We start from the raw sequence: 27700 nt of genomic DNA, 5'->3' as shown, positions 1-27700 counted from the left end.
TCGGCGCAGGCGGGGAAGCGCCGCGGCACCGGCGCCGCCGCTTCCCACCCCTTTCCTGCCTCTTCCCCTGCCGCCCGCCGCGCTCGGGCCTGTGAGCGCCACGCCAAGGCCGCCGCGGGTGAGGAGAGCGGGCGGCGGCGGGGCCGGGGTGTCCGGGGTGTCCGGGGCGGGCGGCGGTGCCCGGCGGTGCCCGGCGGTGCCCGGCGGTGCCCGGCGGTGCCCAGCGGCGCCCAGCGGTGCCCAGCGGTGCCCAGCGCCCCGGCAGCGGCGGGCGGGGGCTGCGCCGCCGGGCTCTGCTGCGGGCGCGGTGCTGCCGAGGCAGCCCGTGGGCTCTGTGCGGGCTCCCCGCTGCAGATCCCCGGGGTCGGTGTTCCCGCATTAGCTCGGCTGGGCAGGAACTGGGTTTGAGCCTCCTCTCTCTCTCTCCCGCTGATTGAACAGGGAGCCTGCATCGATTGGGATCAGCCGCTGGAAGCTCCGGGCAGGTGGGATGAGCCCAGGCCTCCGTGCCATCCCAGCGTGCTGAACAGCGAGGAGTTAACACTGCTTCAGCCTGCGCTGGCTCGGAGGTAAGAACACTGTGAAACCAGCACACCGCTACAGCTCCTGCGCATTTGCTACTCTTCAGAACATCTCAGTCCTTCCCGGTAACATGTAGCTTCTTGGTTTGTCCCTGGGTTATGTCATGCATGCAGCTGAGGCTTAAAAAAATTAAGAACTTGATTTAAACAGTTAAATACAAGGCTGACATTAAAACTGATAGTGTTGGCTTTTAAAAGGAAACAGACAGCTGTGTAAATGTTGAGCCTCTGGTAAGAACTAGGACATAATGCTAGAATGACTTTTCTACATGCATTTCTTTGAAACAGATTCAGTGCTGGTGGAACAAAAGTGAGAAATAACTTGGATGCAGAAATACATTAACCAAGTTTGTCCTACAGTCGCTTGACCATAATGTCATTAAATCCTCCTTGTGAAAAGAGGTATTTTCCTTTACCTGGTGGGTGCACCGGCAGCATCTCAGTGCTGTAACTATGTCTGCAGGAGGAAAATGGGGAATTAAAAAGTATATTGAAAGAACCACTGTCAAATGAGTCTGTGTGAAACAGGTGGCTGAGTTTCTCTTTCCAGTTGATCACACGTTCTAGTTGTTTACAGAAGTCTGTTTGGGAGGGCGTAGAGATTGAGATGACTGTCAGCAACCACAACAGTATAAGCTGAGCGTTTTTATCCAGAGGTGGATCACCTTCCCCATCTTAGTACTGCAGTCCTTTTTTGTGGTGTAGTCCCAGAGTGCTAGTGCTGTTTGTGGAGGCTGATGGTGGAGGACAGAGCAGCTCTGGTCTAGATGGCTTGCTTTGAAGGGGACCTCCGGTCTTGTGTCTCAGGCAGTGGCTGAAATGAAGGCCCTTATTTAAGCAGGGACTGAAGCCTGTGACTGTAAGGTATGGTGTGTTGCATTCTGGCTTGAGATCTGGCTCTGGTTAAATGGTCATTGCTTGTCTTCAGCCCTTGTGGTGTCAAGGGCATGGGAGCTGCTCTGAAGTGGCTGGTGATGTGGACTTGGTGGAGCTGCCTCATGCCTTGAGTGCTCACTGAAATGCAGGACTTAATATCCACATGGTGGAAGAACTTTGTGGCCTGTATCCAATGTAACTCTGTCCCTTGCTGTGCTATTTCAGCACTTTTTAAAAACCAAAAGGACAAATTTTGGGTCAGAATGTTGCAGTCTCCACATTGTGACAGACTCGAGGTACCATACTTCAGAAAGGTTAAAATGTTTACCAAAATCAACTGAACAGTAAATAGGAGTTAGATTTTGGGCAGGTTTGAAAACTGTCTTAGGGTATATCTGTGCTCTCAAAAAAAATGTCCTTAATATGTCTGGGCCCTTACTTTTCAGTCTCAGGAGAGAGGTTTGTCAGCTATGTGTCGTTTCCAAGGCAGTTTGTAGAAAGCTGAAATAAGATATGTGACCCAGAACATCAGTTCCAATCACTACTATAAAAGTACACACAGGGTCTATTTTGGTCATCCTGTGTTTGGTGGCAGTCACCTGCCAGGTTCAGGAAGCACCAGTTCCCAATGTGCATAAGAAAGAAACAAGGTGCCCAGGGGCAGCTTGTTCTTAATCCTGGTGCTTAGTTATCACCAATTTAACAATGAAAACATCCTTGTTAATGGCCGAAGGACTTAACAGCATAAATTACATTTTTTCTTACAATTCTATCAAACTGTGTAACTGCATGTTTTAATTAAATGTTGCAGTAATTCAGATCTTTGGGTGTTGGTTTCTTCAGTTAACTGAAATACTTGTTTCTTAAAGGTTTTCAATTAACATAGAAATAATGCAACATAAATGCCTATTTCTAGCCATTCAGTGATCTTCTATCTTCTTTTCAAAAAAAACCCACTGATCAGATAGATGCAGGTTGATCAGCTTGGAGCTCTTAATATAGAATGAAGTTGCTCTTTCAGTAAATTTAACTGTGGCAAATACAATAAGTAAGTCTTGCATTTCCTCAGTGAGGAAATTAATGTGTTTGTATTTTGAATGCAGTTATTGAAGATTGGTGGGGTTTTGTCTTCTGGCTGTGTATTTTCCTTACCCAGGCACTGTGATGTTCCACAGGCTTCTTAATGTTCAAAGTTATTCCTGTGTAGCATCACTTTTTTATTTTTCAGTTCCTTTAATGAAGAACTGAGTGGGGCAGGGAGGGCATGCCAGCTATGAAATTGCATTGGACATAACCAGCTCATTTCTTTTTGTAACCCTTCTAGTGTAAACAAATCACATTGAATCATGGCAGCAGACTCTATGGAAATTGATGATGCTTTGTATAGGTAAGATTGTCTGATTTTTAAGCATTGCTTCTGACTTTTCAGGATCACTTATATTTACATGTAGTAATGTTACAATTTCATTCATCCCTCAGCCTTTGCTGGGCTTCTTGGTCCTAATCATCAATATCTCTGTTACCTTCCAGACCTCAGGCTGTTGGATTTGAGTGGTTTTTGTAGTTAAAAAAAAAAAAAAAATTCTTTTGGTTTAGTTTTGTTTTAATTTGTTAGCTGGGAATGTCTTGAGATCACTTGGCATGGTAATTGTTCAGAAAGTCTGTATTGGGACAAACGATATCCCTGTAAAAGCGTGGTAGGATGAAAAGCTTCTTTGTATATATAAAAAAAAAATATTTAAAAAATGCTTGTATGCAGAACAAATAAGGCTTTTTTTTAATTCAGTGCAATACTTCTGGTGTTGTCACTTTTTTACTTTTTGGCAGTAGCCTCATGAAAATTGTTCTTTTCCTTGATGAAAAAGGTGATGTTTAGAATGATAAAAGTTTAATTGTACAGTTGGCTGTTAGAACTCTCCCAGATTTCAGGATCTGACTACAAAAGCTGTGTCACCCTCTGTTTTGAAGCTTTCTGATAACAAATTCTTTTGTATGCTTGTGTCTTCAGTAGTTAATTCTAAAAACTTTGCTTATCCTGAAGAAGTTTTGCAGTGATTTAAAATTATGACTTTATTTATCTTCTCTAAAACCTGGCACTGACAAGGTCTGATTAAATGCATTTTACTGTCTGCATTATGAGTGCAAATCTTATGTTTGATTGATAAACATTTCAATTTTTAAAAGTTTTTTTAACAACTGGGAACTCTTTACTTGCTTTAATATGCTTTTGACTTTGTATCTTGTTTCGATCTGAATTTGTCTTTGCTGTAGTCGCCAGAGGTATGTTCTTGGAGACACAGCAATGCAGAAGATGGCTCAGTCCCATGTGTTCCTGAGTGGTATAGGTGGCCTTGGGGTGGAGATTGGTAAGTTAGGTTACATTTACTTAAAAAGACACAAGTGTGTGTAAACATACTGTCCCAGAATACTTATAAACTTTAAATTTAAATATAATAAGCATGTCTGAACTGTCTGAGTGAATTTATGTGTGCATGATGCATATTGCTAACATTGCAGATGCAGGAAAGATCCTGGACTTAAGTTCTCATTTTACTAGAACAACATTTCAAATTTTACTTGAAAATTTGCTTCCATGAGCCAGATTGCTTTACCCAAATCTTGTGTGCTGGGTGAAGGTTTAGGGGAGGTAATCCAATTTACTCCTTCAGGCATCAGTATCAATGAATGTATCATAGGACTAGCTATAGCCCAAATATTTCCCATTTATGGAATGGGAGGATGTGTTGGAGAACAGGACTATTTGGTGAATATGCATTAACTGCCCTGATACAAGACACTCCTTAGCAATTTCCCTTACTCCTCATGAGCAACACATGTTTTGGCTGTTTTGTGCCTGGGGTATTACTCTTTCAGTTGCCTCTAGTGGTTCTCTGCACCAGATGCCAGAACACAGTCATGGGGTTTTGCAGTTTATTTTCATTACTATCTCTGTAATCACAATTGTGGGATGGACAGCTGACAAATGACCAATGCAGAGAGTCTTTTTAACCTTGCTTATGTTACTTTGCTTTGCAAGTAACCTGCAATAATCTCTCTTTGTTTTTGCTTTATTCTTGTTTTTTCAGCTAAAAACATCATTTTGGCTGGGGTAAAGGTATGTAAAACAGTTCTGTTGTTGGTATTCTTGGGTAAGCGCAAGAAAAAGGCAAAACACTGCTAGCTAATTAATCTAAAATTTCTGAATCTGTTTCTTAGTAGAAGGGTTGCAAAATATTTGAGAACCTAGGGGTAAAATTTTTCAATAATCTGGATGTTCTAGTGGTACCGTCAGAATCTCATGTTAATGTCCACTATTCTCTGAAATAGCTCATAAAATATTTTAGGCTAGCTGCTGATTAGATGCTGAATCCTTTTGTACAAAATGGCTTCTCTTAAATGGAGTGGTCCAAACTTGAAGGCCAAACTATTCAAAATATATTATCTTATTTTGTCATCCATTAGAATCCTTTTGTGTAGACATTAGTTGGGTGTTTTAATCCAATAACTGCTTTTTTCCTGCTGGGATTAATTTTATTAGCAAGAAGCCATTTAAAATTCTTCTTTCCCATAGGAAAAAAAAAAAATCAAATGAGTTGTCCATTAATTTTCAGATCACAATTGCCCCTGTATCACAGTCTGGCAAAAATCATCCTTGATATTTAAATGCTGTCTGGTATCACTGCAAACTGAATGAAGTGCATATTGCAGAAGTGTTTTGCTCTCTCAAACAGTAAGAGTTTTCTTGGGAAAGAGGTTGGAAGAGCTTGTCCTTGTATGTACTACAACTAAATCTTCTGCAGTGTTAGTCCTCCAACATTTTATAGGGCTTATTCCATCCTTTTGGGTGTTGTGACCTTGTATATTTCTTCCAGCAAGTGCTTTTTGACAAATTTTCTTAGGCTCTTACAGTTCATGACACCAAGCACTGCACAAAATGGGATTTGGGCATCAACTTCTTCATCCATGAAGAGGATGTTACCAGTCAAAGGAACAGGTTAGTGAAGTCTTTGGAGTGAGAGAGGACTGAACCTGACAGCCTCATCAGCATCAAAAATAGCAGTTTGTTGTGCAAGAGCTGGTAGTACATATCAAATACATGTTAAACCCTTTCTCTGGAGTTGCTAGTTGTGAGTACAGTACCCAGGTAGTTATTAGAAGTCAAGACTTGGGACTGATGTTCTGAGTCACAAGTGTTGCTTTTTGTTATGCAAGTTAAATAGTGGGGGCCAGCATACATTTCTTCTTTGGGCTTTTTCAGCCACCTGTACAAGACTAGATAACAGCCATGACAGCAGACAATCCTGTGGGATATTGGACGCAGCAGTTTTCCTCAGACCTGCTGGGAATTGAAGTGTTAGTAAATGAGTTACTGGTTGTTGCCAGGAGACATTGTGAGGGTCTCTTGTAGAGCATATGTAGTATGAAATTCTGTATTGAGAATAGAATTTTGTAGATATGTAAAGAATTGAAAATTGCTTTTCTTTCAGGGCTGAGGCTACACTTCCTCGTATTGCAGAACTCAATCCATATGTCCATGTAGCAGCATCGACTGTGCCACTGGATGAAACCACAGATCTGTCTTTCCTGAAGCACTACCAGGTATGTCACTCTTAAAGTAGTTGTATGTGTATTCATATATTTTCTTCAGAGCATACAACTTGGAATTTTTTTGTAAGTAAATAGAATGAAGAGCTTTGAAGTATATTTTGAGATAGTGTAAATAAAACAGTGGGTCTTGTATTTAGACTGGTGAAGTGTTGTGCTTGTTTTTTTTTCCAAGACTGAAACAGTGGGTTTGTGTTCCCACCACTTTCTTAGTACACTTACTATAGAATTTGCTATGACAATAAATAGTTAAGTGGGGTCACTGTATTCAAAAAGAATTTTTTTTTTCTTTGAAGGTGAAACTGTGACTTTTCTTTGCAGCTTGCAGAGATGTTTTATATATATTCTGTGTGCTGTATTCCAGGTGGCAGAAGCTCAGGCTATATATTTAGATCATTCATGTATGTATGTGATGAAATATAAGTGCCTCTATGGTGGAGTGAGTGCACTTGCAGTTGTTCAGTCAGCTGTCTCTTGCCTGTGTGCATGGCTCAGTCTGAGTGGGGAACCTTTACTGTGTGGCTGACATACAAGCACACCAAGTTTCTGGATGTCCCAGTTACAGCAGGCCATGTGTAACTGAATGGCTTGCAGTGCATGTGCCTTGGAACTCAGTGCTGTTCTAGGCATTAAAGGAATGCTTGTAGAAATTCTGTGTCTGCATTTATGACCACAAATACTGGAAGCCTCTGCAGACTTCTTGGTGTGCACTAATGAGTATTATTTTTGTTTGTTTGCTAGCTTTAATCCTAAAATTCAAAATCTACATTTTTGCTGAGATGTTAAATATTCTAATTGGGTTTTGAGCTCCACAGCTGCAGTTAAAAAAACCCTAAACAAACAAAAACCTGAGAATTAGCTGTTCCTGATCCTACTCATTTTGTTTCCAGAGATGGTAACCAATCTGCTTTAATGAGAAAACTTCCTCAAGACTGCTTTCTCTTAAGTGTGAAGGATAAGAAGTCAGGACACTTAAGTAACTTACTCTAGATAATAAGTTTTCCCATGGCTGGAAGATACTGATTACTTTCAGTGTCTTAGAAGTATTTCTGTTCTTGTTCACAGTGTGTCATATTGACTGAAGTAAGTCTGTTGCTGCAGAAGAAGATTAATGACTTCTGTCATGCTCAGCAGCCACCTATTAAGGTAATAGAAAAAATGCAATACATTAATAATCTGTACAGTGGGCATTCTGGACCTCCAGGGTGTTCTTTCCAAAAATGGAGAAAGCTGGTTATGAGGTATATAATTCAATGCAGATGGAGCAGCAGGAGTTCTGGGAATACACTGCTGCTGCTACTGGTATTATATGGATACCAGCACAGGTAACCACAGCTTGGTCCTTAATTAAAAAGCAATCATGTTAAAGAAATAGTTTTCACTGTTAACTCAAAATGGTTCTGAAAGAATCTGCTAAGACTGAAGGACATGCTGAGGCTGAGTGTAAGACAAGTAGAAATGGCAGCATTTCACTGTGTAGTGATGTTACTCCTGTGTTGTGAATGGGCTCAGAAGTGCTCCTGCAGGTTCAAGGTCTGTCGTTGGTGCTGTGCTGTGTAGTGTGGCCGAAGTACACTACAGGTTTCCACTGTAGACTCAAACCTGCTGGCCTTCAACAGGCTGCAGTGTGAAGCATCATTTGGCTTGTGCTGTTCTAGGGATACTCATGATTTTTACTTTCTCTTGTAGTTCATCAGTGCAGATGTGTATGGAATATGTTCACGTTTGTTTTGTGACTTTGGTGATGAATTTGAAGTGCTGGATACAACAGGAGAGGAACCAAAGGAGATCTTCATTTCAAATATAACACAAGTAAGGGATAAAGGCCATTGTATTGCTTTAAATGTGTTTAAAAGGACTCATTGTTGGCTCTTTGAGAGTGCCAGAGTGCTTCACTTAAACAGCCTGCTAAGCAATTTAAAATTGGTGCTATAGGAGAAGCAAAGTTACTTTGGTTACTTTGTTCTTACCCTTGCCTCCTGGTTGTTACTTACTATGTAGCACATATAATAATGACTGTTTTGATTGGAGAGAGAGTGAGAGGAAGAAATGAGTCGATGTAGAAACAAGATGATGTAAAAGGAAGTGTGAAAATAGGTATGAAAACAATCCTTTTTATAAGCAACTGTATTACTTACAGGCAGGCTACTGGAATAATCAAGGAAATGAACAGCATATTTTGAAACGAAATATGAAGATTAGTTTTAACCTACCAAAGCAGAGGCAATGAGAAGGGCATATTATTGCTAGTACTTGCAGTGCAGAATGTAAGGCTGTCCATTTAGTCTTATATTATTGTTTTATAAAGGGAAATTACTTTAGGTCCTTTTTTCAGTTCTGGAAGTCCAGACAGCTCATTCATCCAGCAGCAAGTCTTTTGTCCTATCTCCAGTCTAGATATAATAATAACCAATCTAGGAAGGGTTGTACAGCAAGTTGTTTTTGATCTGGATTAAAGCTTATAATATGATGATTTGGGTAGCCTGTTCCTTGGTGCTTTTAAAATGGAGTGGATGACTTGATTGTTCTCATTATTTACGTAAGGAGTACATAGCTGAGTTTCATGGCTTCTGCTGATTACCTGCCAAGTGAAGGAATGAATATATATTGTATATATGCCTTGTGTTTAATAATCTGATACTTGAATTTTCTTGTATCTTCTTCCACTCTGAAGTGTAAAACTGATGAGAATTAAAACTCAGTGCCATCAAGTGCCTGTTCTTGTCCCATAGACAGGGTCAAGGTGGCACTGTGTCCCTTAATCAGAGCAGAATTTTGCTCCAGTCAACTCCTTTACCATTGTTCATTGTCCACAGAGAATGTGGTCCACTGTATTTGAGTTCTATGCTGCTTAACTGAAACCTTTCCTTTACTGGGGTCTCAGGAAGGGATGAGAGGAGACTTTACAGGCCAGGCTTGCTTGCAAATCCACCAGGTTGCAGCCTCAGGTGCAGCACAAGGTCTTGAGGAGATGTGTTCAGACTGCAATGAGGTCTCTGTGTGCATAGCAGGTTGGCATCACATCCCATAACAGGATGAGGTATTGCCTGAGATTCCTGCAAATGTAAGCTTGTCTGTGACCTGCTGAAGATGTGTCTCTCCCATACGCTGTCCAGCTTTTTAAGCTTCCAAGACTTTCAAGTTTGGATGTCCTTTCTAAGGATATCAGACAGAAAGGAAGCATGGAGTAATAAGGACCATTTACAAGACTTTACTTTTTTCAATGCCTCTGAAAATGTCTTTGAACATGGTGACTATTTTAGTTTGGAAAAAGGGGATAAATCTGCTACTATTTTCGAACATAACAATGGATTTAACTGCTGAGAACTAACAAATGCAGTTTGCTAACATACTGATAACTCAAAACAGTGAAAATGAGAAAGTTTGTGACGTAGGACTGAAAAAGTGGTCATAGGTAACTCTCTTGCTGTGACAGAAATGAGGTGTTAAAAATATTAGAGACTGGAGTTTCAGCAGACAAAAAGCTATGTGCCTGCAATACAATGTGACCCCCTTTGCATGTGAGACTCCTTCTTCCTGACTGCCATTTTTTATTTCAGTCAAATCCTGGTATTGTCACTTGCCTTGAAAGTCATCCACACAGGCTTGAAACAGGACAGTTCTTAACCTTTCGGGAAGTTAATGGGATGTCGTGCTTGAATGGATCCACACACCAAATAACAGGTAAACTGCTGCTGACTCATTTGCAAGGTATTTATTTTCTGGCCTGATTTAGCCACTGCAGTATTAGTTACCATTGTCAGAGGAATGCTGGGTTGTGCAGATTTCCAGTAAGCTTGCACACAAAAATTGCTTTTTGGTGTAAAGGTCTTCCTGGTGTTGTTTTGATAGCATTTAGTAAACTCTACCTGAACTCATCTTGCTGCTTAAGGAGCCAATGGAATTGCTGAGCTCAAACTGTGGAATCTAGTTGGCAGCCTCTGAGCTGTCATTCGTCTGCTGATGAAACTGGTTTGGTATTTGGAGGGTCCCATAATGCCTGTGCTTCTGTCATAGTTTTGGATGCCACTTGGTGTGTCACTGTTTGCCTTGTAGCTTTTTGGGGTGACAGTTTGAGTGTACAGGGATCCATTGAAAACATTTTAAGAATTAAATTCTTTTCATGATTTACATCTACCCTGCTTTGTTCTACTTTATGCATTTCTCAAGGCATTCTACTTGGTGCCTGGGGAATTTTCTAGTTCCTGGATCTGAATGTCTGTTTGTTTGGAGCAGAAGAGAAATCAAGTGGGTGGGGGTTGGTTGTTTGTTTTTAACTGTTCTGTGGTCTGAGACAAAAAATAGTACTCTTGAAGCATGTACTTGAATCTGTTTCCTCTGGGCCCTTACATTTTGCTAGAACTGATGCTGCAGTCAGTTCATTCCTCCTATTCATGGCTTAGCTTTTGTTTTTAGTTTTCTATGAATAAACAACTTTTCTGTCTTTTTGCCTTGCCTGAATGATGCTTCTCATGTATGAGGGGGAAGATGTAACAAAATGCTCCAGCTGCCTTTTTTGATTACCTGTAGTTCTCATCACAGGGCTAAAATCCTACTCAGAGCAGTTAATACTGGACACTGCTGTGCACATTCTAATGAAAAATAAACATTATTTCATTTTTGTTAAAGAGCTGTGGTCATCAAAATTCTTGTTAAATCTGTTGCCACTTAAAAAAGCTCATTTCATAACAGATCATGTGAAACTAATACTTTGTCCCTCTGCCAGTTTCTGGGTTAATCCTGTTAGAAGGATCAGCTGTGCTTATGCTTCCAAAACAAGGTTGCCCGCTGCAAAATTGCGGCACTAAAAAAAAGGAGTGGCAAATCCTTGCTTCATTGTATACAGAACTGTAGCATCCAACGACACTTTGAATTATCTGTTTATTCTCGTCTCTTTTCAGTGGTGTCACCTTACTCCTTCAGCATTGGTGATACATCAGAGATGGAGCCTTACCTGCACGGAGGCATAGCTGTGCAAGTGAAGACATCCAAGATGTGTTACTTTGTAAGTGTGTGCTTGCCAGAGCTGGGTTCTCAGGCGATAATGCTCTGAGCACTGGAAGCAGAGTTCAGCATGTACATGTTTCCTAGAATTATAGAATGTCCTTTGTTTGGAAGGGACTCACAAGGATCATGGATTCCAGCTCCTGGCTCTGCACAGGACAGCCCCAAACATCACACCCATTTAAAGATGATTCTTGTCACTAGGATGTGAAACATTTCTCTGACCATTCAGAACTTGCAGTAGATAATTATTTTTAGCATCTAGTGTGGTATGAATAATGAAAAGAGCAATGGCAGTGCTAGTCAGAAAGGATATTTATTTCTTAATCTCTATAGGAAGAGTATTTTGTCAGGTAGCAGTGGCCGTTGTGTTCTTAAGTAGTGTGTTTGTCATGAATTCTGTTTTTCCAGGAGCGTCTGGAGAAGCAGATAACAAATCCATTATGCCTTGTTGCAGATTTTAGCAAGCCTGAGGTAATTAGCAAGTGGGGATTTGGGCACAAGTGCTCTAATAGTAAAAATACATGGATTGTAATCTGTAACTTCATGTTTAGCATAATATAATTTCTACTTTTTGCCCTTAATTCTGGGCTTTGTTATTGATGTTTGGCAAAATGCAATGCATTATAATATCTAGTTAAAAGAAGATTGCCACACTTTCCAGTTCTAAATTCTGTTGGGTACTCTTCAGTTGGACTTAGTTGAAGAGAGTGCTGAATAAGTGTAAATGGCGTTGCATTACTGAGCAACACTTTCTAAAAAACATTAATAAAATGTATTTCAAATTCACTTTGTAATATTATTTTAAAACTTTTTTTGAGTGTTGTACTTAAAAGACAAGAAATGGTAACAGAAGAGTTCAGATAGTTGTTTCTGTTTACTTCATTTCTTTCTAGTTTGTAACTGATCAACAGCTGTTTTTGTCTTAACAGGCACCTTTGCAGATCCATGTTGCCATGCTTGCCTTGAACCACTTCCAGGAGAACTTTGGTCGTGGACCAAACATTGGGTAAAGCAGCAGTTCTGTGTTTGCCAAACCTTAAATCAGACACATCTCTCCTTTTTGTGTAGTTCTTGGGTGGCTGTGCAGCATGGTACCTTCCCTGTCTGGTACCTGATATACCATGTAGAAAAATGGAAAGGTTTAAAATATTATCTGATGAGTGTCTGGGTGCATAACAAGGCTTTCCTAGTATAGCAATGACACTTTCTGGTCTCAGGTAGAGATGAGATACTTGTGGAGGAAGGCCTTCTCTGTTCTAGTTTTTTTCACATTGTGGCACTGAGATGGAAAAGTTCTTTCAGTGATCCTGAATTATCTTTAGTTCATGGATTTAAAAAATATGAATGATCTGGGTTTAATTTTCAGAGCTTTTCATTTGGGTGTAGTTCTTGATGTATGTAATTTTGAGTTAAATGAGACAAAATTACTTAAAAAGTATATGTCTTGCACATGGACTTTTCCACTGATATGCCTGTTCTTGAGCTAACCCTACCATTTAGAAGTACATCTTGAATGCTCACTGTTAAGGATAATGTGAGATTCCAAACTTCCTACTGTAGCCATTGTTTTTTTCTTTCATTGATTGTTTTTCTAGAAGAACTCTGGAATGTTTAAGTCATCATTATTGTTTCTACCCTGGTGTCTAGATGCCTTCAAGATGCTGAGGAAATGCTGAAAATAGCCATGTCTATAAGTGAAACACTGGAAAACAAAGTGAGTAAGGAATCATTGTCATTATGACTCACTTTTCAATGTGCTTATTTATTTGTCTAAAAGTCATGCTTTATTTGTTGGTCCTTGTTCTGGCCTTTGAGTCCATCTTTAGGTAGATCAGCTGGCTCATGCCATGTGAGGAAACTGAATGGGATTTCAGCATGTGTTCAACTGAATGTTGACCTGACATGAAGGTTGATCCTGTGATGATGTGAATCCATTTTAGTGGATGTGACAAATACAGGGTATACAGTAGATCTGTCTTGTCTGAAAACTTTTTTGCTAGTCAGAGTGAAATAATCTTTTACTGAGTGAAATAATGTCTTTTACTGAAGAATGGTCTGTGAAACTGTCAAACATTGTCTTGTTTACTGAGGGAGGAAACCTGTTCCTGTGTCTTACTTTTCAGCCTCAGGTGAATGGAGATGTGGTGAAATGGTTGTCTAGAACTGCTCAGGGATTTCTACCTCCTTTGGCCGCAGCAGTGGGTGGTGTTGCTAGCCAGGAAGTCCTGAAAGCAGTAACAGGAAAATTTTCTCCCTTGCAGCAGTGGGTAAGGCTGTCTTGGTTTATGGATGGTTATTTTGACATTCTCTGAATGGATAGTTGTGTGTGAATGCTGTATGATCAGAGTAACCTGAACAACTTCTGAACAACAACATGGAACTAAAAAAAAAAAAAACAAAAAAAACACCAAACAAACAAACAAAAAAACCAACAAAAAAACCTTGAGACTATATTTAGAAATTACTGTTTTTTTTGTATACAGTAAAATTACAGCCAGTTTTAGTAAAATTTTTTGTATTTGGGGTTCAGGTAGCACATTGTTTTTCCACACTAGCAAAAATAGCATTGTCTTGTCACTGCATGAATGCAAAGGTGTGATATAATGCAGATACCAGTTTAAGCTACTGTACATAAGAGCAGGGCTTTCAGACTCTCAGAATAAATGTCACAGTACAGTTGGATTAAAAAATGTCAATCTTCAGTTACCTATGCAGGGGCAACATGCCTGTCAGAAGTCAAAAACTTGCAGCTCACCTGTTTGAGTGAATGCTTTTTCCCCTTTGTGTCCAAGTGCTTTATCCTGTCCATTAAAATTATGAAGTGAACTCTAGGGTACCAGATGCTGTGTAGTTTTCCAGTGACAGTAAAAACCTAGTGCTTCTAAATTTCTAGGCTCTGTTGTTCATACAAAGTAGTTAGTTTTTAACTAAAGTAACCTGTTCACAGGTTTTTATTGGATTTTTTCTTTTTTTTTTTTTTTCCAGCTGTATGTAGATGTTTTAGACATTGTAACACCTCTAGAGAAGGTGGGCTCTGAGGAGTTTCTCCCACGGTAAATATAACTACAAATTGCTGACTTATGTATTATGTTCACATCTGAGTCTCAAGCAGGCACAGATGTCTTTTAAAGTTAATTCGGTGCTGTTTGCTGGAGGGACAGGTTTGGGGTTAAGAATGTGTGTCCTATTTCAGTATGAATAGGAATTATATACTCTGTCTGACTTTCTTAGTTCATGTCAAAGTGTAGTTTGGAATCAGTGGTACTACCATAATAAACAGCAGCTTGAAGTCTTCTGTTTTTGTCTTCTGTGCCTGCATAGGGGAGATAGATACGATGCCTTGAGGTGTTGTATCGGAGACTCTCTGTGCCAGAAGCTCCATGATTTGAATGTTTTCTTGGTGAGTATGACTGACACACTATTTGCAAGTGCTTTGTTGGTACTGCTAATGCCTACTGTCCTCAAAATACATGAGGGCAGCTCTGTGATGTACCACTGCAGAATAAATGGTCTGGATTTGCAGTGGGACTTGTCTTTGTGATTTCCATTTACATTTCTGATTCTAAAAATGTAATGTTCTTTAGGTTGGCTGTGGAGCCATAGGCTGTGAAATGCTGAAAAATTTTGCACTTCTTGGTGTTGGTACTGGGCAAGAAAAAGGATTGGTAAGTCACCTGTTAACCTTACTTCTCATTGGAAGTAGTGTGACAGGGAAGAATGAAATAATTAGACTACTAACATTGTTAAAAGCCTAAGTCTTATTTCAGCTGATTCTATGTGCAGAGGATACAGTGGCCTTGGTGTAGAAGGATGTGCAATTAGAAGCAGAAAACACTTGGAGCAATCTTGCTGTATTTTGATTTTAAAACAAAATTTAGTCAGTCGGTATAAGCAGAGCTTTGGTCAAAGTGGATGCCTATAGCAGTGTTTTGTTTTGACAAGTGTTTATAGAAGTTTCATCAAGATCATTGCTCAGTGTTACACTTAAATTGTAACTTCAGCTGTTGCTTTTGCCCCTTCTGACTTAGGTTACAATTACAGATCCAGATTTGATAGAGAAATCCAACTTGAACAGGCAGTTTCTTTTTCGACCTCATCACATACAGGTAGGCTTTTGTAGTCAGTAAATTTTCTGAACTATTGTGTTGCCCTGTCCTGTGTCCCTGCAGAGAGCTGAACTTGTGAGTGTCTGTACTTCTGTCTGGAAAAGACTTAGAGGCTGTAATGAAATCTAGGGTTTTTTTAAAACAGTGCCTAGAACTCCAATGGCATCCTAAGTATGGATGTATCACCAAGTACTACTCATCACTAGTATAATTTAAGTAAAATTGCTTGTCTAGTCTTAATTTGTACTGGTGTTTTTGATTAATGAAATCTCTCGAATTTGACAGTTGAATGAGTACTGAATTGCATAAGAGCATGCCATGGGTTGCTGTGTCAGAAATGCTCTACTATGCCAGTGATATTTGGGGAAAATAAAACAACAAAAAATAGACCCTGCTGGCAGAAGTCTCCTTCATAGAGCTCAGTAGTGCTGCTGCTGATGGAACTTAACCAAAGTTGGTGTCTTCTGACATAATTCAGTTTTCACTAAGCTGGTAAATAGTTTTGAAAAAGCTCAACATGTACATTCAGTAAATGGGTAACACAGAAGCTGTTAATTCCTTAGAAGCAGAGAGAACATCCCTGTACTTGCAAACACAGCACAAAATAAAAAAGGTGGCTTAGATCATGACAGCAATGCGGAAAAAGGTTTCCCCTGCCCAAAACCCAACAGTTGAATTTTCTGCCTCCTGTTTATGTATAGCAAATCTGGGAACAGATTGCACTTTGGATGGATGGAAAGTGAGCCCTGCAAGCTTTTAGAAGCCACAGGCTTGAGTGCTGATCCCTAGATAACTGTGGTGTGGCTAGAAGTGTTGGGTAGGTCAAGAACTCTATTTCAGTTTAGCTTCTGAAATTGGTTTTATGTGGAATGCCTTGCAGTAACGTGATTATTCACAGGTTCTTGATGTCTGTACTGCATAGACACAGTCAGAGTTAGTAATGTGTTTATCCTCAGACAGTCATAGCTGCTCCCTTCTTTTGAAGAAATTCTTACGAGTGGCAGCATCTGGCATCAGTTTCAGTTACTTGATAAACTATTGAAGCACTTCCACCATGTGGTCTCTGAATAAAACTAAATAAATAAAACAAAACAAACAAAAAAAATTAAAACTAGATTAATAAGATATTTATCAGTGAGGGAAGTATATGATTTAAAAATGTTGTTTATTGTATGTTTTGCATACTAACATTTCTGTCAGTGAATTTTGTCTGATCAGTAAATGAAGTTGCTATTTCTGTGTCTCTGATGTTCTTTATCTGCATATTACTGATACCTGTATTTATGCTTTCAGAAACCTAAGAGCTACACTGCAGCAGAAGCAACTCTGAACATCAATCCTTACATAAAGATTGAGTCAGATATTAATAAAGTTTGTCCAGCCACTGAGAACACTTACACTGATGAATTCTACACCAAGCAAGATGTGATTGTGACTGCTTTGGACAATGTTGAAGCCAGGAGATACATTGATAGGTAGGGTGTTGAAGGGAAGCAAGAACAACTGTTAACTTCTGATGAGGGTGAGACTACTCTGTCAGTTTTAAGGCTGAATTATTAAAGCATAAAAATATGCATTTACATTTAAAAGTAGAGATATTGACACAAATAATTTCTAACGCTCATAATCCACACATGCTGAGTTGTATGGTATCCTGATCTAACCTGAATAGTTCTTATTTTATCTATTTTTTTCCTGAGTTTGGTGTAAGCTTTCCACTCTTCTGAAAGTGCCTAGTGACAACTCTGGTTGCACTCCAGTAATGTTTGCAAGGCAAGAATGTAGAGATTGTTCTGTACTCTGATAGTCTGTGTCTTTCCATGTCAGTCGTTGTGTGGCAAACCTGCGTCCTCTTATAGACTCTGGAACTATGGGAACAAAAGGACACACAGAAGTTATTGTGCCCCATCTGACAGAGTCCTACAATAGTCATGTAAGTCTTTCAAGACCATTGCTCACCTTCTCTAGCTTGTCCCATGATGCCCTCTGATTCTTTGATCATTTTTATGTGTCATTCTAAAATAAGTAGCCTATTTGAGCTGCTGAAGAACAGTACCATTAGGAAATAATTGCTTCCTTTGTTTCTGAAGAAAACTCACAGGAAATAAAATTTGAGCAGTTCTTTACAAGCATACATAACAGTTCTGTTTGAACAGGAAAGGGGAAAATGAACCTTCAGGCTCTATTGCTGATAGACACTACCTGCAGTATCCGTCTGTTTTAAGTTCTTGTGGAGAAATTCACTGGTTGAGAATACCATGAAATAGTGCCATGTGGACACAGAGACAGGATTTTGAGCATCCTAGTTGTCTTGTTAGGGTCTATAAAAAAGTCTTTCTGGCCTAGAGTGACAGGACATGTTTCATGTTGAAAGTGTACCTGAATGCCAGCTGCACAGCTTGGAAAACCTGGCTGGCAATTTCACCTGTTGTTTATGTTTCAAAGTTCAGTTTTGCATTCTAGTGTTGAGTTTAGACTATTCTTCATAAAGAAAAATTGACAATACTAGCTAGTGTTCATAAAACACATTTCTAAGCAGAAAAAGCCACTTTGTATTTTATAACAGCAGAGGTTTTAACTTATGTAGTGTACGAGTTCTTGGTGCTATTATTAGCAATTAACCTGGATAAGCCTGCATTGACATGCAACCCTCTTTAATTACAGCGGGATCCTCCAGAGGAAGAAATACCTTTTTGCACTTTGAAGTCTTTTCCAGCTGCTATTGAGCATACGATACAGTGGGCAAGAGATAAGGTAATGGATTTGCCTTTCTGGCATTCAGCACAACTCCATTTGTGTGTGGAAAGGCGGGCATCTGATGCATAATGGCATATTTGTTCTTTTTATTTTACAGTTTGAAAGTTCATTTTCTCACAAGCCTTCATTGTTTAACAAGTTCTGGCAAACCTATCCATCGGCAGAAGAAGTTTTACAGGTAAGGGAATGTTGCCAGAGTAAAATAAAGGGTTTAAACTACTGCTTTATGGATTTTGTTTCTATTTAAGGCCAGTGAAATTAGGATTAGTTTCTGACTTTTTTCGGAAAACCTGAAGACTTACTTGGCCAAGACATTAGTTGATCATATGAACAGTGTTTCTGGTGTGCCACATAATTAAAAGTTTCTCCACCTCATGGGCACCATACATGATGTACAAGTACGAGAAAGACTGAGACATTGCTAGTGTGTGATTAGTGTGTGTCACACTGATGTGTAACTAGCTGGGAAAAATGAAAGTAAGACTGAGTTTGAAGTGAGTTCAAGTAGTAAAAAATTAGATTGAAATTGTTTACTGTCTTTTTCTTGTGAGTCTGTAATGGCTTGTGTTCCAAAGGGCTGGTGGAAGTTAATGGGGAAAAAACTCCAGTGGAGAGGAGCACATAAAGGATAATATTTCATTAAGTGAACCTGTTTCCTCTTGCCTATGGATTACTAAAAGCATGTTTACTGTTTTACTGCTTTAGAAGGAATCTTGTCTTTTAACATTTTCATGTTTCTTTATCTAGAGAATAAAATCAGGAGAGAGCTTGGAAGGCTGTTTTCATGTTATTAAAACTCTCAGTAGAAGACCCCGAAGTTGGACTCAATGTGTAGAACTAGCACGAGTAAAATTTGAAAAGTATTTTAGCCATAAGGTAGGTAAGACCTATAAATGAGGTAGCAGTAGACTGATGAGGATTTTAGAAAACCTGGTGGCTCTAATAATGAGGTGTCCAAGTCTTTACACTGACTTCCATCTCTTCATAAATAACAAACTATATTTGAAACCTAAAAATGCTGCATCCCTTTCTACTGTAGCACTTCTAGGTCTGGTTTATTAACTCACTTAACTCTGTTCAGTAGTCTCCATGCAGTTTTCTTGGCATTTTTCCATTTTTTTTTTCCAATGTATGAGGATTATTAGATGTCTTATTAGGCAGGGGTTTTTGTTTCCCACACTAAACTCCTGTTATTGAACTCACCTTCGTAACCCTGATTTGTCAAAGATTTTTCTGAAATAAGAGCCAGTCATTCTGACAGTCTGGTCCATATTTTTTCTTAAAGTATGTGTGTAGGAAAATTTTGTAGGAGAGATAGGACTGGCATGTTGTGAATTAATATAACATTCCTGTGCATACAGAATCCCTGGTGGTAGCATTGAGAAAATACTGCATTCCAAGTTGAATCTATATGCAAGAATCCTAAAGTGACAATAAGATGGGGGAGAATGCTTTCCTTCTTGGATTAAATGCCTTGCTTGAGCTCTGTATAGATGAGGTGACATTATCATCTCTGTTCTGTGAATGAAATGGGCAAGCACTCTGTCTAGTAGTACTTGTCTTTAAGCTGTCTGTCTTGACAAAGGTGTTTGATGATTTTCTGAACTCTTTAAATTGCTTCAGCTAGTCAGGCTTGATTTAGTGTAGTGATGTCAATCTCTGTGACAAATTACTAGAGCCTCTCTGGCTTTTCCTCTAGGCTCTTCAGCTTCTTCATTCATTTCCCCTTGATACACGATTAAAAGATGGAAGTAAGTACAAATGTCTCTTTATGCCTGTTGAAAATTTATGGCATATGTCATGTTGTTGCTGCTCCTGGTTCCTTAGGATTTCATCTGAAGTCTGTTTTCCTACCAGGTTTGTTTTGGCAATCACCAAAGAGGCCTCCTTTCCCAGTGAAGTTTGAATTTAATGATCCTTTGTAAGTATGATACTGTCCCAGATGCATTGTATAGCATCCTATAAAACCCACCTTACAGCAGGAAGTGCAAGGCAGTGGCTTTATAGCCCTGGAAGTCGGAATGGAATTAATAGCTGTTAGTGCACAATCTTATCCTGTGGCAGATTTGGTGAGCTGCCAAATACTTTCACTGCAGATAATTTAACTTTCACTGATACGGGATTGGAGGATGCTGTTCTGACAACTTCTAATGTGAAGTGACTTAGAACAACTCATTTCATGTCTTAGATGGCTGCAGAATTACCGAGTTGCTGTTGTCACACCTCTCTGTCCCCACTGTCCACATTATAAAATACAGGCTGTGCCAAATGACCTAGTGAAGGGACTGCTTTTCTTGTTCATTACAATTTGGGTCTGATCTAGATGGCTTGGGTATTACAGATAATTTTAAAAATGGATGTGGTTGATGGATTAAAAAGCTTTTATCTGATGTCTATCTACAATTGTTTTAAGAAACTGGATCACCGTTTTTAGTTTGAGTGAAAACTGACATCATGCTAAATATCAAAGTAATTCTGATAAAGCTTTATATTATATTGATGTCATATGAGCATTTGTAATTGTTTGCTTGACTGCAAAAGTTCAGGTGTCATGGTTTTCAATAAATAACTCTCCACTCATCAAAATTTGCTTAGTTTTGGGGACAACTTCCGAGTCAAAATGTGCTATTTTGTACTGTATACAGTGAGGGATGGAAATTCTGTTTCTCAGTATGTTTGCTTAAGATCTTGAACATGATTGCAAACCTTTGGGCAACTGAAGTAGAAAAAACAACCAACCAAAAATAATTATTTTTTTTCTTCAGGCACTATGGTTTCATCGTGAGCACAGCGAAGCTCTTTGCAACAGTGTACTCTGTTCCTTTCACAGAAAAGGTAATCCAGGTGGTAACAGTGTTCCCTTAACCAACTGAACTTGGTGTTCAGTTTTGGCCTATGTCCAGCTGCCAGTTCTTTTCAAGAGATGATTGAAGTGATTCTTACAGTAGACTATTCTTTGGCACTGTATGTTTGGCAGCTGTTTACACTTATTTTCTTTATTTAAATCCTGAACCTGGAGAAAAACTGAGTTGTGTATTGGATATTTTCAGTAAGTACTGAACTTGGGAATTATTATTTTGATGCAATATAACTACTGAATTGAACGAAAATCTCTTTAAGGCTTTTTGAAAAATTGTCTTAGGCATGCTGTGGAGATTTTATTTTTTACTGCTTACAGCCTCTGCATTGCTTATCCCTTTTTTTTTTTTTTTTCTTTTTTTTTTTATTTGGACTGTCCTGTAAGTCAGGTTTGCACTTCTGTTCAGTTTTCAAGTGCTAAGTACTTCACACTGCTTGGTTTGCTGTGGCAAATGAATTGTCACTTGGTGTTTTAATGATGATGTTTTGCTGAAACATCACTGAATATCTGTGAGACTTCTTGGGTCTAGTACTCATTGCAATCCTATTGTATTTACAGTCTTTTTGTGGAGGCCTTTTTGAGTTGATGTGAATTTAAATTGTTTTTCTTCAAAACCATAACAGGACTTGTCAGAGGAAACCATTTTGGGGATTATTTCATCTGTGAAGGTACCAGAGTTTAGACCTTCAAACAAAGTAAGTGTGATATTTCATTTAAAGAAAAAAATATGATATTCCACAAGCAGTGTCCCACATCTTCAACTAGTGTACTGATGCTAATGAGAAATAAACACAAATTAGAATGTGTTTTGGGGAAATAAGTATGTTAAGGTTAGAGGGAGCACCTGAAGAACACCTAGTTCAATCCTCTTGCTTAAACAGGGGCTGCTAGAGCAAGTCATCAAGGACTGTGACCCACGGAGTTATGAATATCTCTGAGAATAGAGACTCCAGAGCCTCTCTCTTTGCTAGTATTCAACCATCCTCACAATTGTTATGCGATGCTTTGTTTGTTTCTTTTTCTTTCAAGTATGTTTGTATGTTTCTTAGGGAATTTTATGTGCTTCAGTTTGTGCCCTTGTGCTGTCACTGGGCACACTCTGCTCTCTGTACTTCTCCCCATGAAATACTTGTACACATTGATAAGATCCCATTGACCCTTGTCTTCTCCACTCTGAACCATCACAGCTCTTTCAGCTTCTCCTCTCGTATGAGATGCTCCTGTCCTTTAATGTACTTAGAAGCTCTTGGCTGGACTTGATCCAGTAAATCCATGTCTGTCTTGAGCTGGGGAGGAAAGTCTGCAAGGAAGACAGGAAATTCAATCTACTTGACACCTGCATTGTATGAAGTTCGTGTATCTTAATACTCAAGCACTGCACACACTTGCAGGTTGTACAGACTGATGAAACTGCAAGAAAACCAGATCATATTCCTGTCAGCAGTGAAGATGAAAGAAATGCTATTTTCCAGCTGGAGAAGTCTATACTATCCAATGAAGCTCTGGAAAGTGAGTAGTGCAAACCAGCATCATAGTTTAGTAATATCCTGCATTTACATTTGCCACTAGTGACATTCAGGTCTTTGGATGAAGCAGTTCTGGAATTCTGCATGAAGTAGAGCTGATACCTAAAGCTTTCTGCAATGCCATGCAGATACCTGTCCTGTTGCTTGACATTACCTTATGGTTCTGTGTTTCTGAGATTTGTGGAAGTTTTAGGGCTTTCTGTTACACTTGCTTGTAATTACAGCACTGATGACAGCAAGCAAGCAGGCAGCAGCGGGGAATGGAACTCTTTAAGGAGGGGAAGGGTGTTGGCTGGATCCCAGATGGACTGCAAGTGATTCAGGCATGAGAAGGCTGCAGTCACTACTTAGAGTTCTCAATCTGAAATGATCCTAAATTGTAAAAATTGTTAAGAGTTTTCCTCAGCATCTTCTGGATTTAAAGTGATGCTTGCATCCCATTTTGTGTCTGGCCACACAAAGAGGTCAACTAGGCAACGACTACATGCAAGCTTTTTTAGGCCATGAATACAGGAGAAAGATTAGCTTATCACTAACTCATCCCATGGAGTATCAACCCAAAACTGATTCCAATGCTACTGAATCCATATTTTGATTTTTTTGCAGATAAACTAAGCTTTAAAAGGGAAATCTCTCAGGATGAAGCTGTAGTGAGGTGGAGTGTATGAAAAACATCAATAGGAATGTTCAAAATCTGTTCTTGGTGGTGCAAGGAAAGTAAAATTACAGAGCTCTGTTGATGCTTATTTCATTATTCACTTTTAGCAAGTGCTATTGAGAGGGTGATTTCCTAGCATAGGAAAACAAGTGAGGCATCAAGGTCCAGGATGTGAAATGTTTAATTTGTTAAGGTTCTAGTTCCTTTAAATTGTGTTTTTGACACCTTCAATTTGCTAATAATAATTTTTGCTCTTTTATATTTTCTTTTTTATGAGCAGCTGACTTGCAAATGAAGCCCGTTTCCTTTGAGAAAGATGATGATAGTAATGGGCACATAGATTTTATAACAGCAGCGTCAAACCTGCGAGCCAAGATGTACAACATCGAACCAGCAGATCGGTTCAAAACAAAGCGCATTGCTGGAAAGATTATTCCTGCCATTGCGACAGCTACTGCTGCAGTATCAGGGCTGGTGAGATTAATTTTTAAAATGCATATTTCTTTCTCTTACTGTTTCTTGCCTTCAACTGCTGTTGTCTGGGTATTGATTACTGCTGCCTTGACAGAGGTTCATTTAAAGAAATGGATTTATTTCTTATGTGCCAATAGCAAAGATCATGCTTGATTCTAGTTGTGGTTGTTGAGGAATGCATGTAGTGCAGGTAGCTCAGTGTGGAGTTGCAGTGCCAGCTGAAGATTGAGCTCTGTGTGGGAGCCTCAGGCAAGAGGTCTTGAACTGATGCTTACCCTCTGCACAACAAATGGCAGGGGACCTGTGGCCCAGCCTGGTGACCAAACACTCAGAGACTCAGCAGGATCCAACGACTGAGCTGGAAGACCCTGAACTGTCGAGCACAGAGACTAAGGGTTCAAAAGCCCAGGTAGTCCTTTGTTGAGAGCCCCTTCTCCAACCAGCTTGAGTGGTTACTCTGTTGCTACACCATGATAAAATTACTTAAAGAAACCAGAAAGTCTGAGATTCTGCTAAGGAAAACCCAGGGTCCAGCCAGCAAAGAAACCTTGTATGGTTGCGAGAGTGGCATGAGCAGTGAGGCAGTGGTTGAAAAGCTGCCCACTGTGAAGGGGATTCAGTCCCAGCAGTGAAAGTCTTTGGTGGTGTGAGTGTGGCTGATGGAGTGGCTCCTGAATGGTCAATAAGGGAAGTTTCCTTACCACAGTAAGCCTTTGGTACTTTTATTTTTTATTGCAGCATAGAAAGATGGGTTGGAATTCTGCATTTTGATTTGTTTTTGGCCATTAGTACTAACTTCCATCAGAATGCCGCTGCCAAGAGTGGAAGGGATCTGTTCTGTAGTAGTTCACGTTCATGCATCTCAACAGAACCTCATGCTTTGTGGAGATTGCATGAACCAAACAGTTTTGGAAGAATACTACATTAAGAACAGTTTTGAATGTTTTAAGTATTTCACTTGGCTGCAACAGAATTTATTTATGTGGCATAGTGGGTTGCATTTCCATGTTATTTACTCTGCTGATTGAACAAAAGCTGATCTTATTAACAACTTCCTTGGTAGTTGCTGGTCTCTTAACTACATTAGAGTTGATAATAGCACTAAAACCTAAAAAATAAATTCTAATTTACTGCAGGTTGCACTGGAACTCATCAAAGTTGTGGGTGGCTACCCAGCTGATGCATACAAGAACTGTTTTCTGAACCTAGCCATTCCCATAATGGTCTTTACAGAAACTGCTGAAGTAAGAAGAACAGAAATCAGGTAGGAAGGACAATGACAGACAGGGAAGGACAATGTTTGGAAACCTACTAATTGATGCTTAAAACTTGCTGAACCATTCCAACAAGTGTGAAGTTTGAATAGTTACTAAATCCAGATATCCACATTAAGGCCTTATGTGCACACATAACAGAGCTATGATGGAACAACAGCTCATGGCCATACTCCAGTTAAGCATTCTAGATATTCAAGGGTATTTTTTGTTGTTTAAACTTGGAAGATGAAAAATGGCTTCATGCTTGGTATCAAACTCTGTTATCCACTTACTGTGTACTGCTAGAAATGTAAATGATCGTTGTAATAGGATAAATAATAATATATGTAATAATAAAGGGTGTCCCATAATGCATTGCCCAAGAATTTCCTGAGTGGAAAATGCAGTCCATATTCATGTATCCTAATTCTAAAAAATAGTGGGTTTAAAGGCTTAGTTTGGTTTTCAGTGGAAGCTGTTAATTGTGAGATTTTAAAAATCTAGAGAAGGTAGATGTGTGGCATTGTTCTTTGGAAACATCCTAGACACCCTTTTGCATCTTGTTCAACAAGAGCTATTTTTTTAGTAGGTCTGAAAACTCAGTAGCTTCATTGTCAGGTACCATGTCTACTTAGGGGTCTTACTGTGTCCTGTGCTTAGCAAAGTCAGAGGGCTGGAGAAATGGCAGCAGAGAGGGAAGAGGCTTTTGCTCAAGATTAAACAGCACATCAACAGGAAGACATGGCAGTTCTCCAATACACTTCAAAAAGGAATGACTAAGTTCACATTCTCAAGTAACAACCTTTCACTTTTTAAAACAGAAATGGGATATCATTTACCATCTGGGACAGGTGGACAATTTATGGAAAAGAGGATTTTACTCTGTTGGACTTCATAAATGCTGTCAGAGTAAGTTATCTACTGTCCTGGGTTAATACAAGACAAGAGGAAAGGAGTTTCTTGTTTTGGGTTGTTGAATTGTATTTTGTTTTCTTGTTTATTTCCATCAAGTTACTGCTCAAACCAGAATAATTTTAGTAATAACTAATGTATAATAATAATAAAAATTATAATAACTAATGTATAATAATTTTAGTAATAACTAATGCTTTAGTAATAACTAACAGGAATGTCTCTAAGTAAAGGCATCCAAGCTTGTTTTCAAATTCCTTGTTAATTCAGTTGGCTCAAAAGTATCCTAAAACTTTCTATCAGCATCTATGCATTAGCAGGTTTACTGGTTTGGATCCTATGGATTTGAATAATTAGCTGTAGTATTTGCAGCAGTAGTATCTGCTGGTTTGGGCAGCTGTTCTAGTCTTTTAAGAAGTTTTAATTTGTGAATTCCAGGAGAAATATGGAATTGAACCAACTATGGTTGTACAAGGAGTCAAAATGCTCTATGTTCCTGTGATGCCAGGCCATATCAAAAGATTAAAGTTGACGTAAGTATAACTGGAAAGTGGATTTAGGGATGCAAGTGCACACACAAATTATGTTCATTGCTTGTATCAAATGGACATATGTCTGACAGCAGTATTTTCTCTCAAAGTGGTTTCTAGCCATTAATACTTTGGAAAGAAAAAACACATTTGAAAGAAAAAAAGATAATTTATTACTTTTTGTAAAACAAACAGAAAAAAAAGAAAATAAAAAAGAGAAGGTGAATTAACTTCTGTGATGAGGAAAGGAGACTTGCAAAATGCTTCTTTAACTGTTGAATACCAGAATGAGAAAGCTAAAGAAGTCTGGCAGTAATTCTTTGGGGGGAAAGAATGTACCATGGTTCAAGCAGAACAAGACTACTAGGACCTTTTGAAACTGGCTTAAAACTAATGCTAGTATTTAGCAATTTAGCTCTGAAGGAATAATGTATTGCTTGCAGTTTAAGATTTCTGGAAGTCTGTTCAATTATAGTAATTGCTTGAGATTCTACATCACTTTAGCCCTTTTAAGAATGATGACAATTACAAAGGCTTTGCTATGCTGCTTACAGAGAGGAAATTGAGGTGTTTCACCCTGGCAGTTTGGCAGGATGTGAAGGCAGGGCATTAGTTTTGACTGAAGGCCTTTGCAAAATAACAGCCAGATCTCACCCAGTTTAGTCCTGCCTTACACCTGTGGGTTGAACTACTTTAGCTCAAAATCTGTTCCTTACAGCTCCTGTGAAGTGTGTGGTAGTGTTCACAGGCTTTGCTGGAGCAAGTGGATGCACTGCTCAGTACTGTTTTGAAGGCCTGCCAGTAGCTATAAGGGAGAGATGTATGAGTAAGCTACTTCAAACTCCTGGGGAGAGAAGAGCTGCTAAGTTGTAGAGTTGCTACAATGAGAATTTACAGCGTATCTCTAAAAATGTTGCTTATATGTTTTCTCTTACAGCTGTATAAATATTTTTGAATGAGTGGGGTATGTAATGAAGTCAAAGCCATGGTATGAAGCTGCCTTCTTGTGAATATCAGGATTTTTTACTACTATGGCACTTTAATGGGCTGTGTCTGTCAGGAAAATGGAATACTGTTTGCTGAAGCTCAGGTGGAGGAACAGCTTTTGTGTGTAATTCAGAGGTGGTTTATTCTCTGTTTTAATTTGGTCTGTAGTATGCTGGGCTAGTACATATTGCTGGCAGTGAAATTCTTCTGGGTCTGGCCCTGAGTTCCCATTGTCAATCCTCTTGGTACATTTATGAACTGCTCTTAATTTCTTTATAGGATGCAAAAGCTTGTGAAACCATCAGCTGATAAGAAGTATGTGGATTTGACAGTATCATTTGCTCCAGAGACTGATGGAGAGGAAGACTTGCCTGGGCCACCAGTGAGATACTACTTTGTTCAGGAAGACAATTGATGGTAGAGACACAAAAGTCACTCATGGACCATTTGTTCTGAAAGGAGTGTGCTAATTTTTAGCTATTAAAGATGGTACTCTATATTTCTTTTTGGTGAAGCCTTAATTAAATGGTGAAAATCAGTGGCTTTGCACTGAAGACAAACTGGA

The 27700-nt window shown here is 39.2% G+C and overlaps 1 protein-coding gene across 1 annotated transcript; it reads left to right on the top strand.

The window, feature by feature from the left end:
- On the top strand, positions 1-27700 carry UBA6 (ubiquitin like modifier activating enzyme 6). Its single transcript, XM_021532612.2, has 34 exons — positions 1-118; positions 442-569; positions 2782-2844; positions 3729-3823; positions 4544-4572; positions 5357-5451; positions 5945-6056; positions 7128-7208; positions 7752-7874; positions 9623-9746; positions 10964-11067; positions 11478-11540; positions 11999-12075; positions 12717-12783; positions 13193-13336; positions 14055-14122; positions 14391-14469; positions 14654-14734; positions 15098-15175; positions 16469-16650; positions 17003-17108; positions 17840-17929; positions 18030-18110; positions 18680-18808; positions 19632-19683; positions 19790-19853; positions 20698-20767; positions 21416-21487; positions 22184-22301; positions 23257-23450; positions 24587-24714; positions 25528-25615; positions 26057-26151; positions 27415-27700. The coding sequence occupies exons 3-34, from the start codon at positions 2804-2806 to the stop codon at positions 27548-27550; spliced, it is 3066 nt and encodes a 1021-aa protein (XP_021388287.2). The 5' UTR covers positions 1-118; positions 442-569; positions 2782-2803; the 3' UTR covers positions 27551-27700.

The sequence above is a fragment of the Lonchura striata genome, chromosome 4, assembly GCF_046129695.1.
Source record: "Lonchura striata isolate bLonStr1 chromosome 4, bLonStr1.mat, whole genome shotgun sequence".
NCBI lineage: Eukaryota > Metazoa > Chordata > Aves > Passeriformes > Estrildidae > Lonchura > Lonchura striata.
This window is presented reverse-complemented; position numbering and strand designations above follow the sequence as displayed.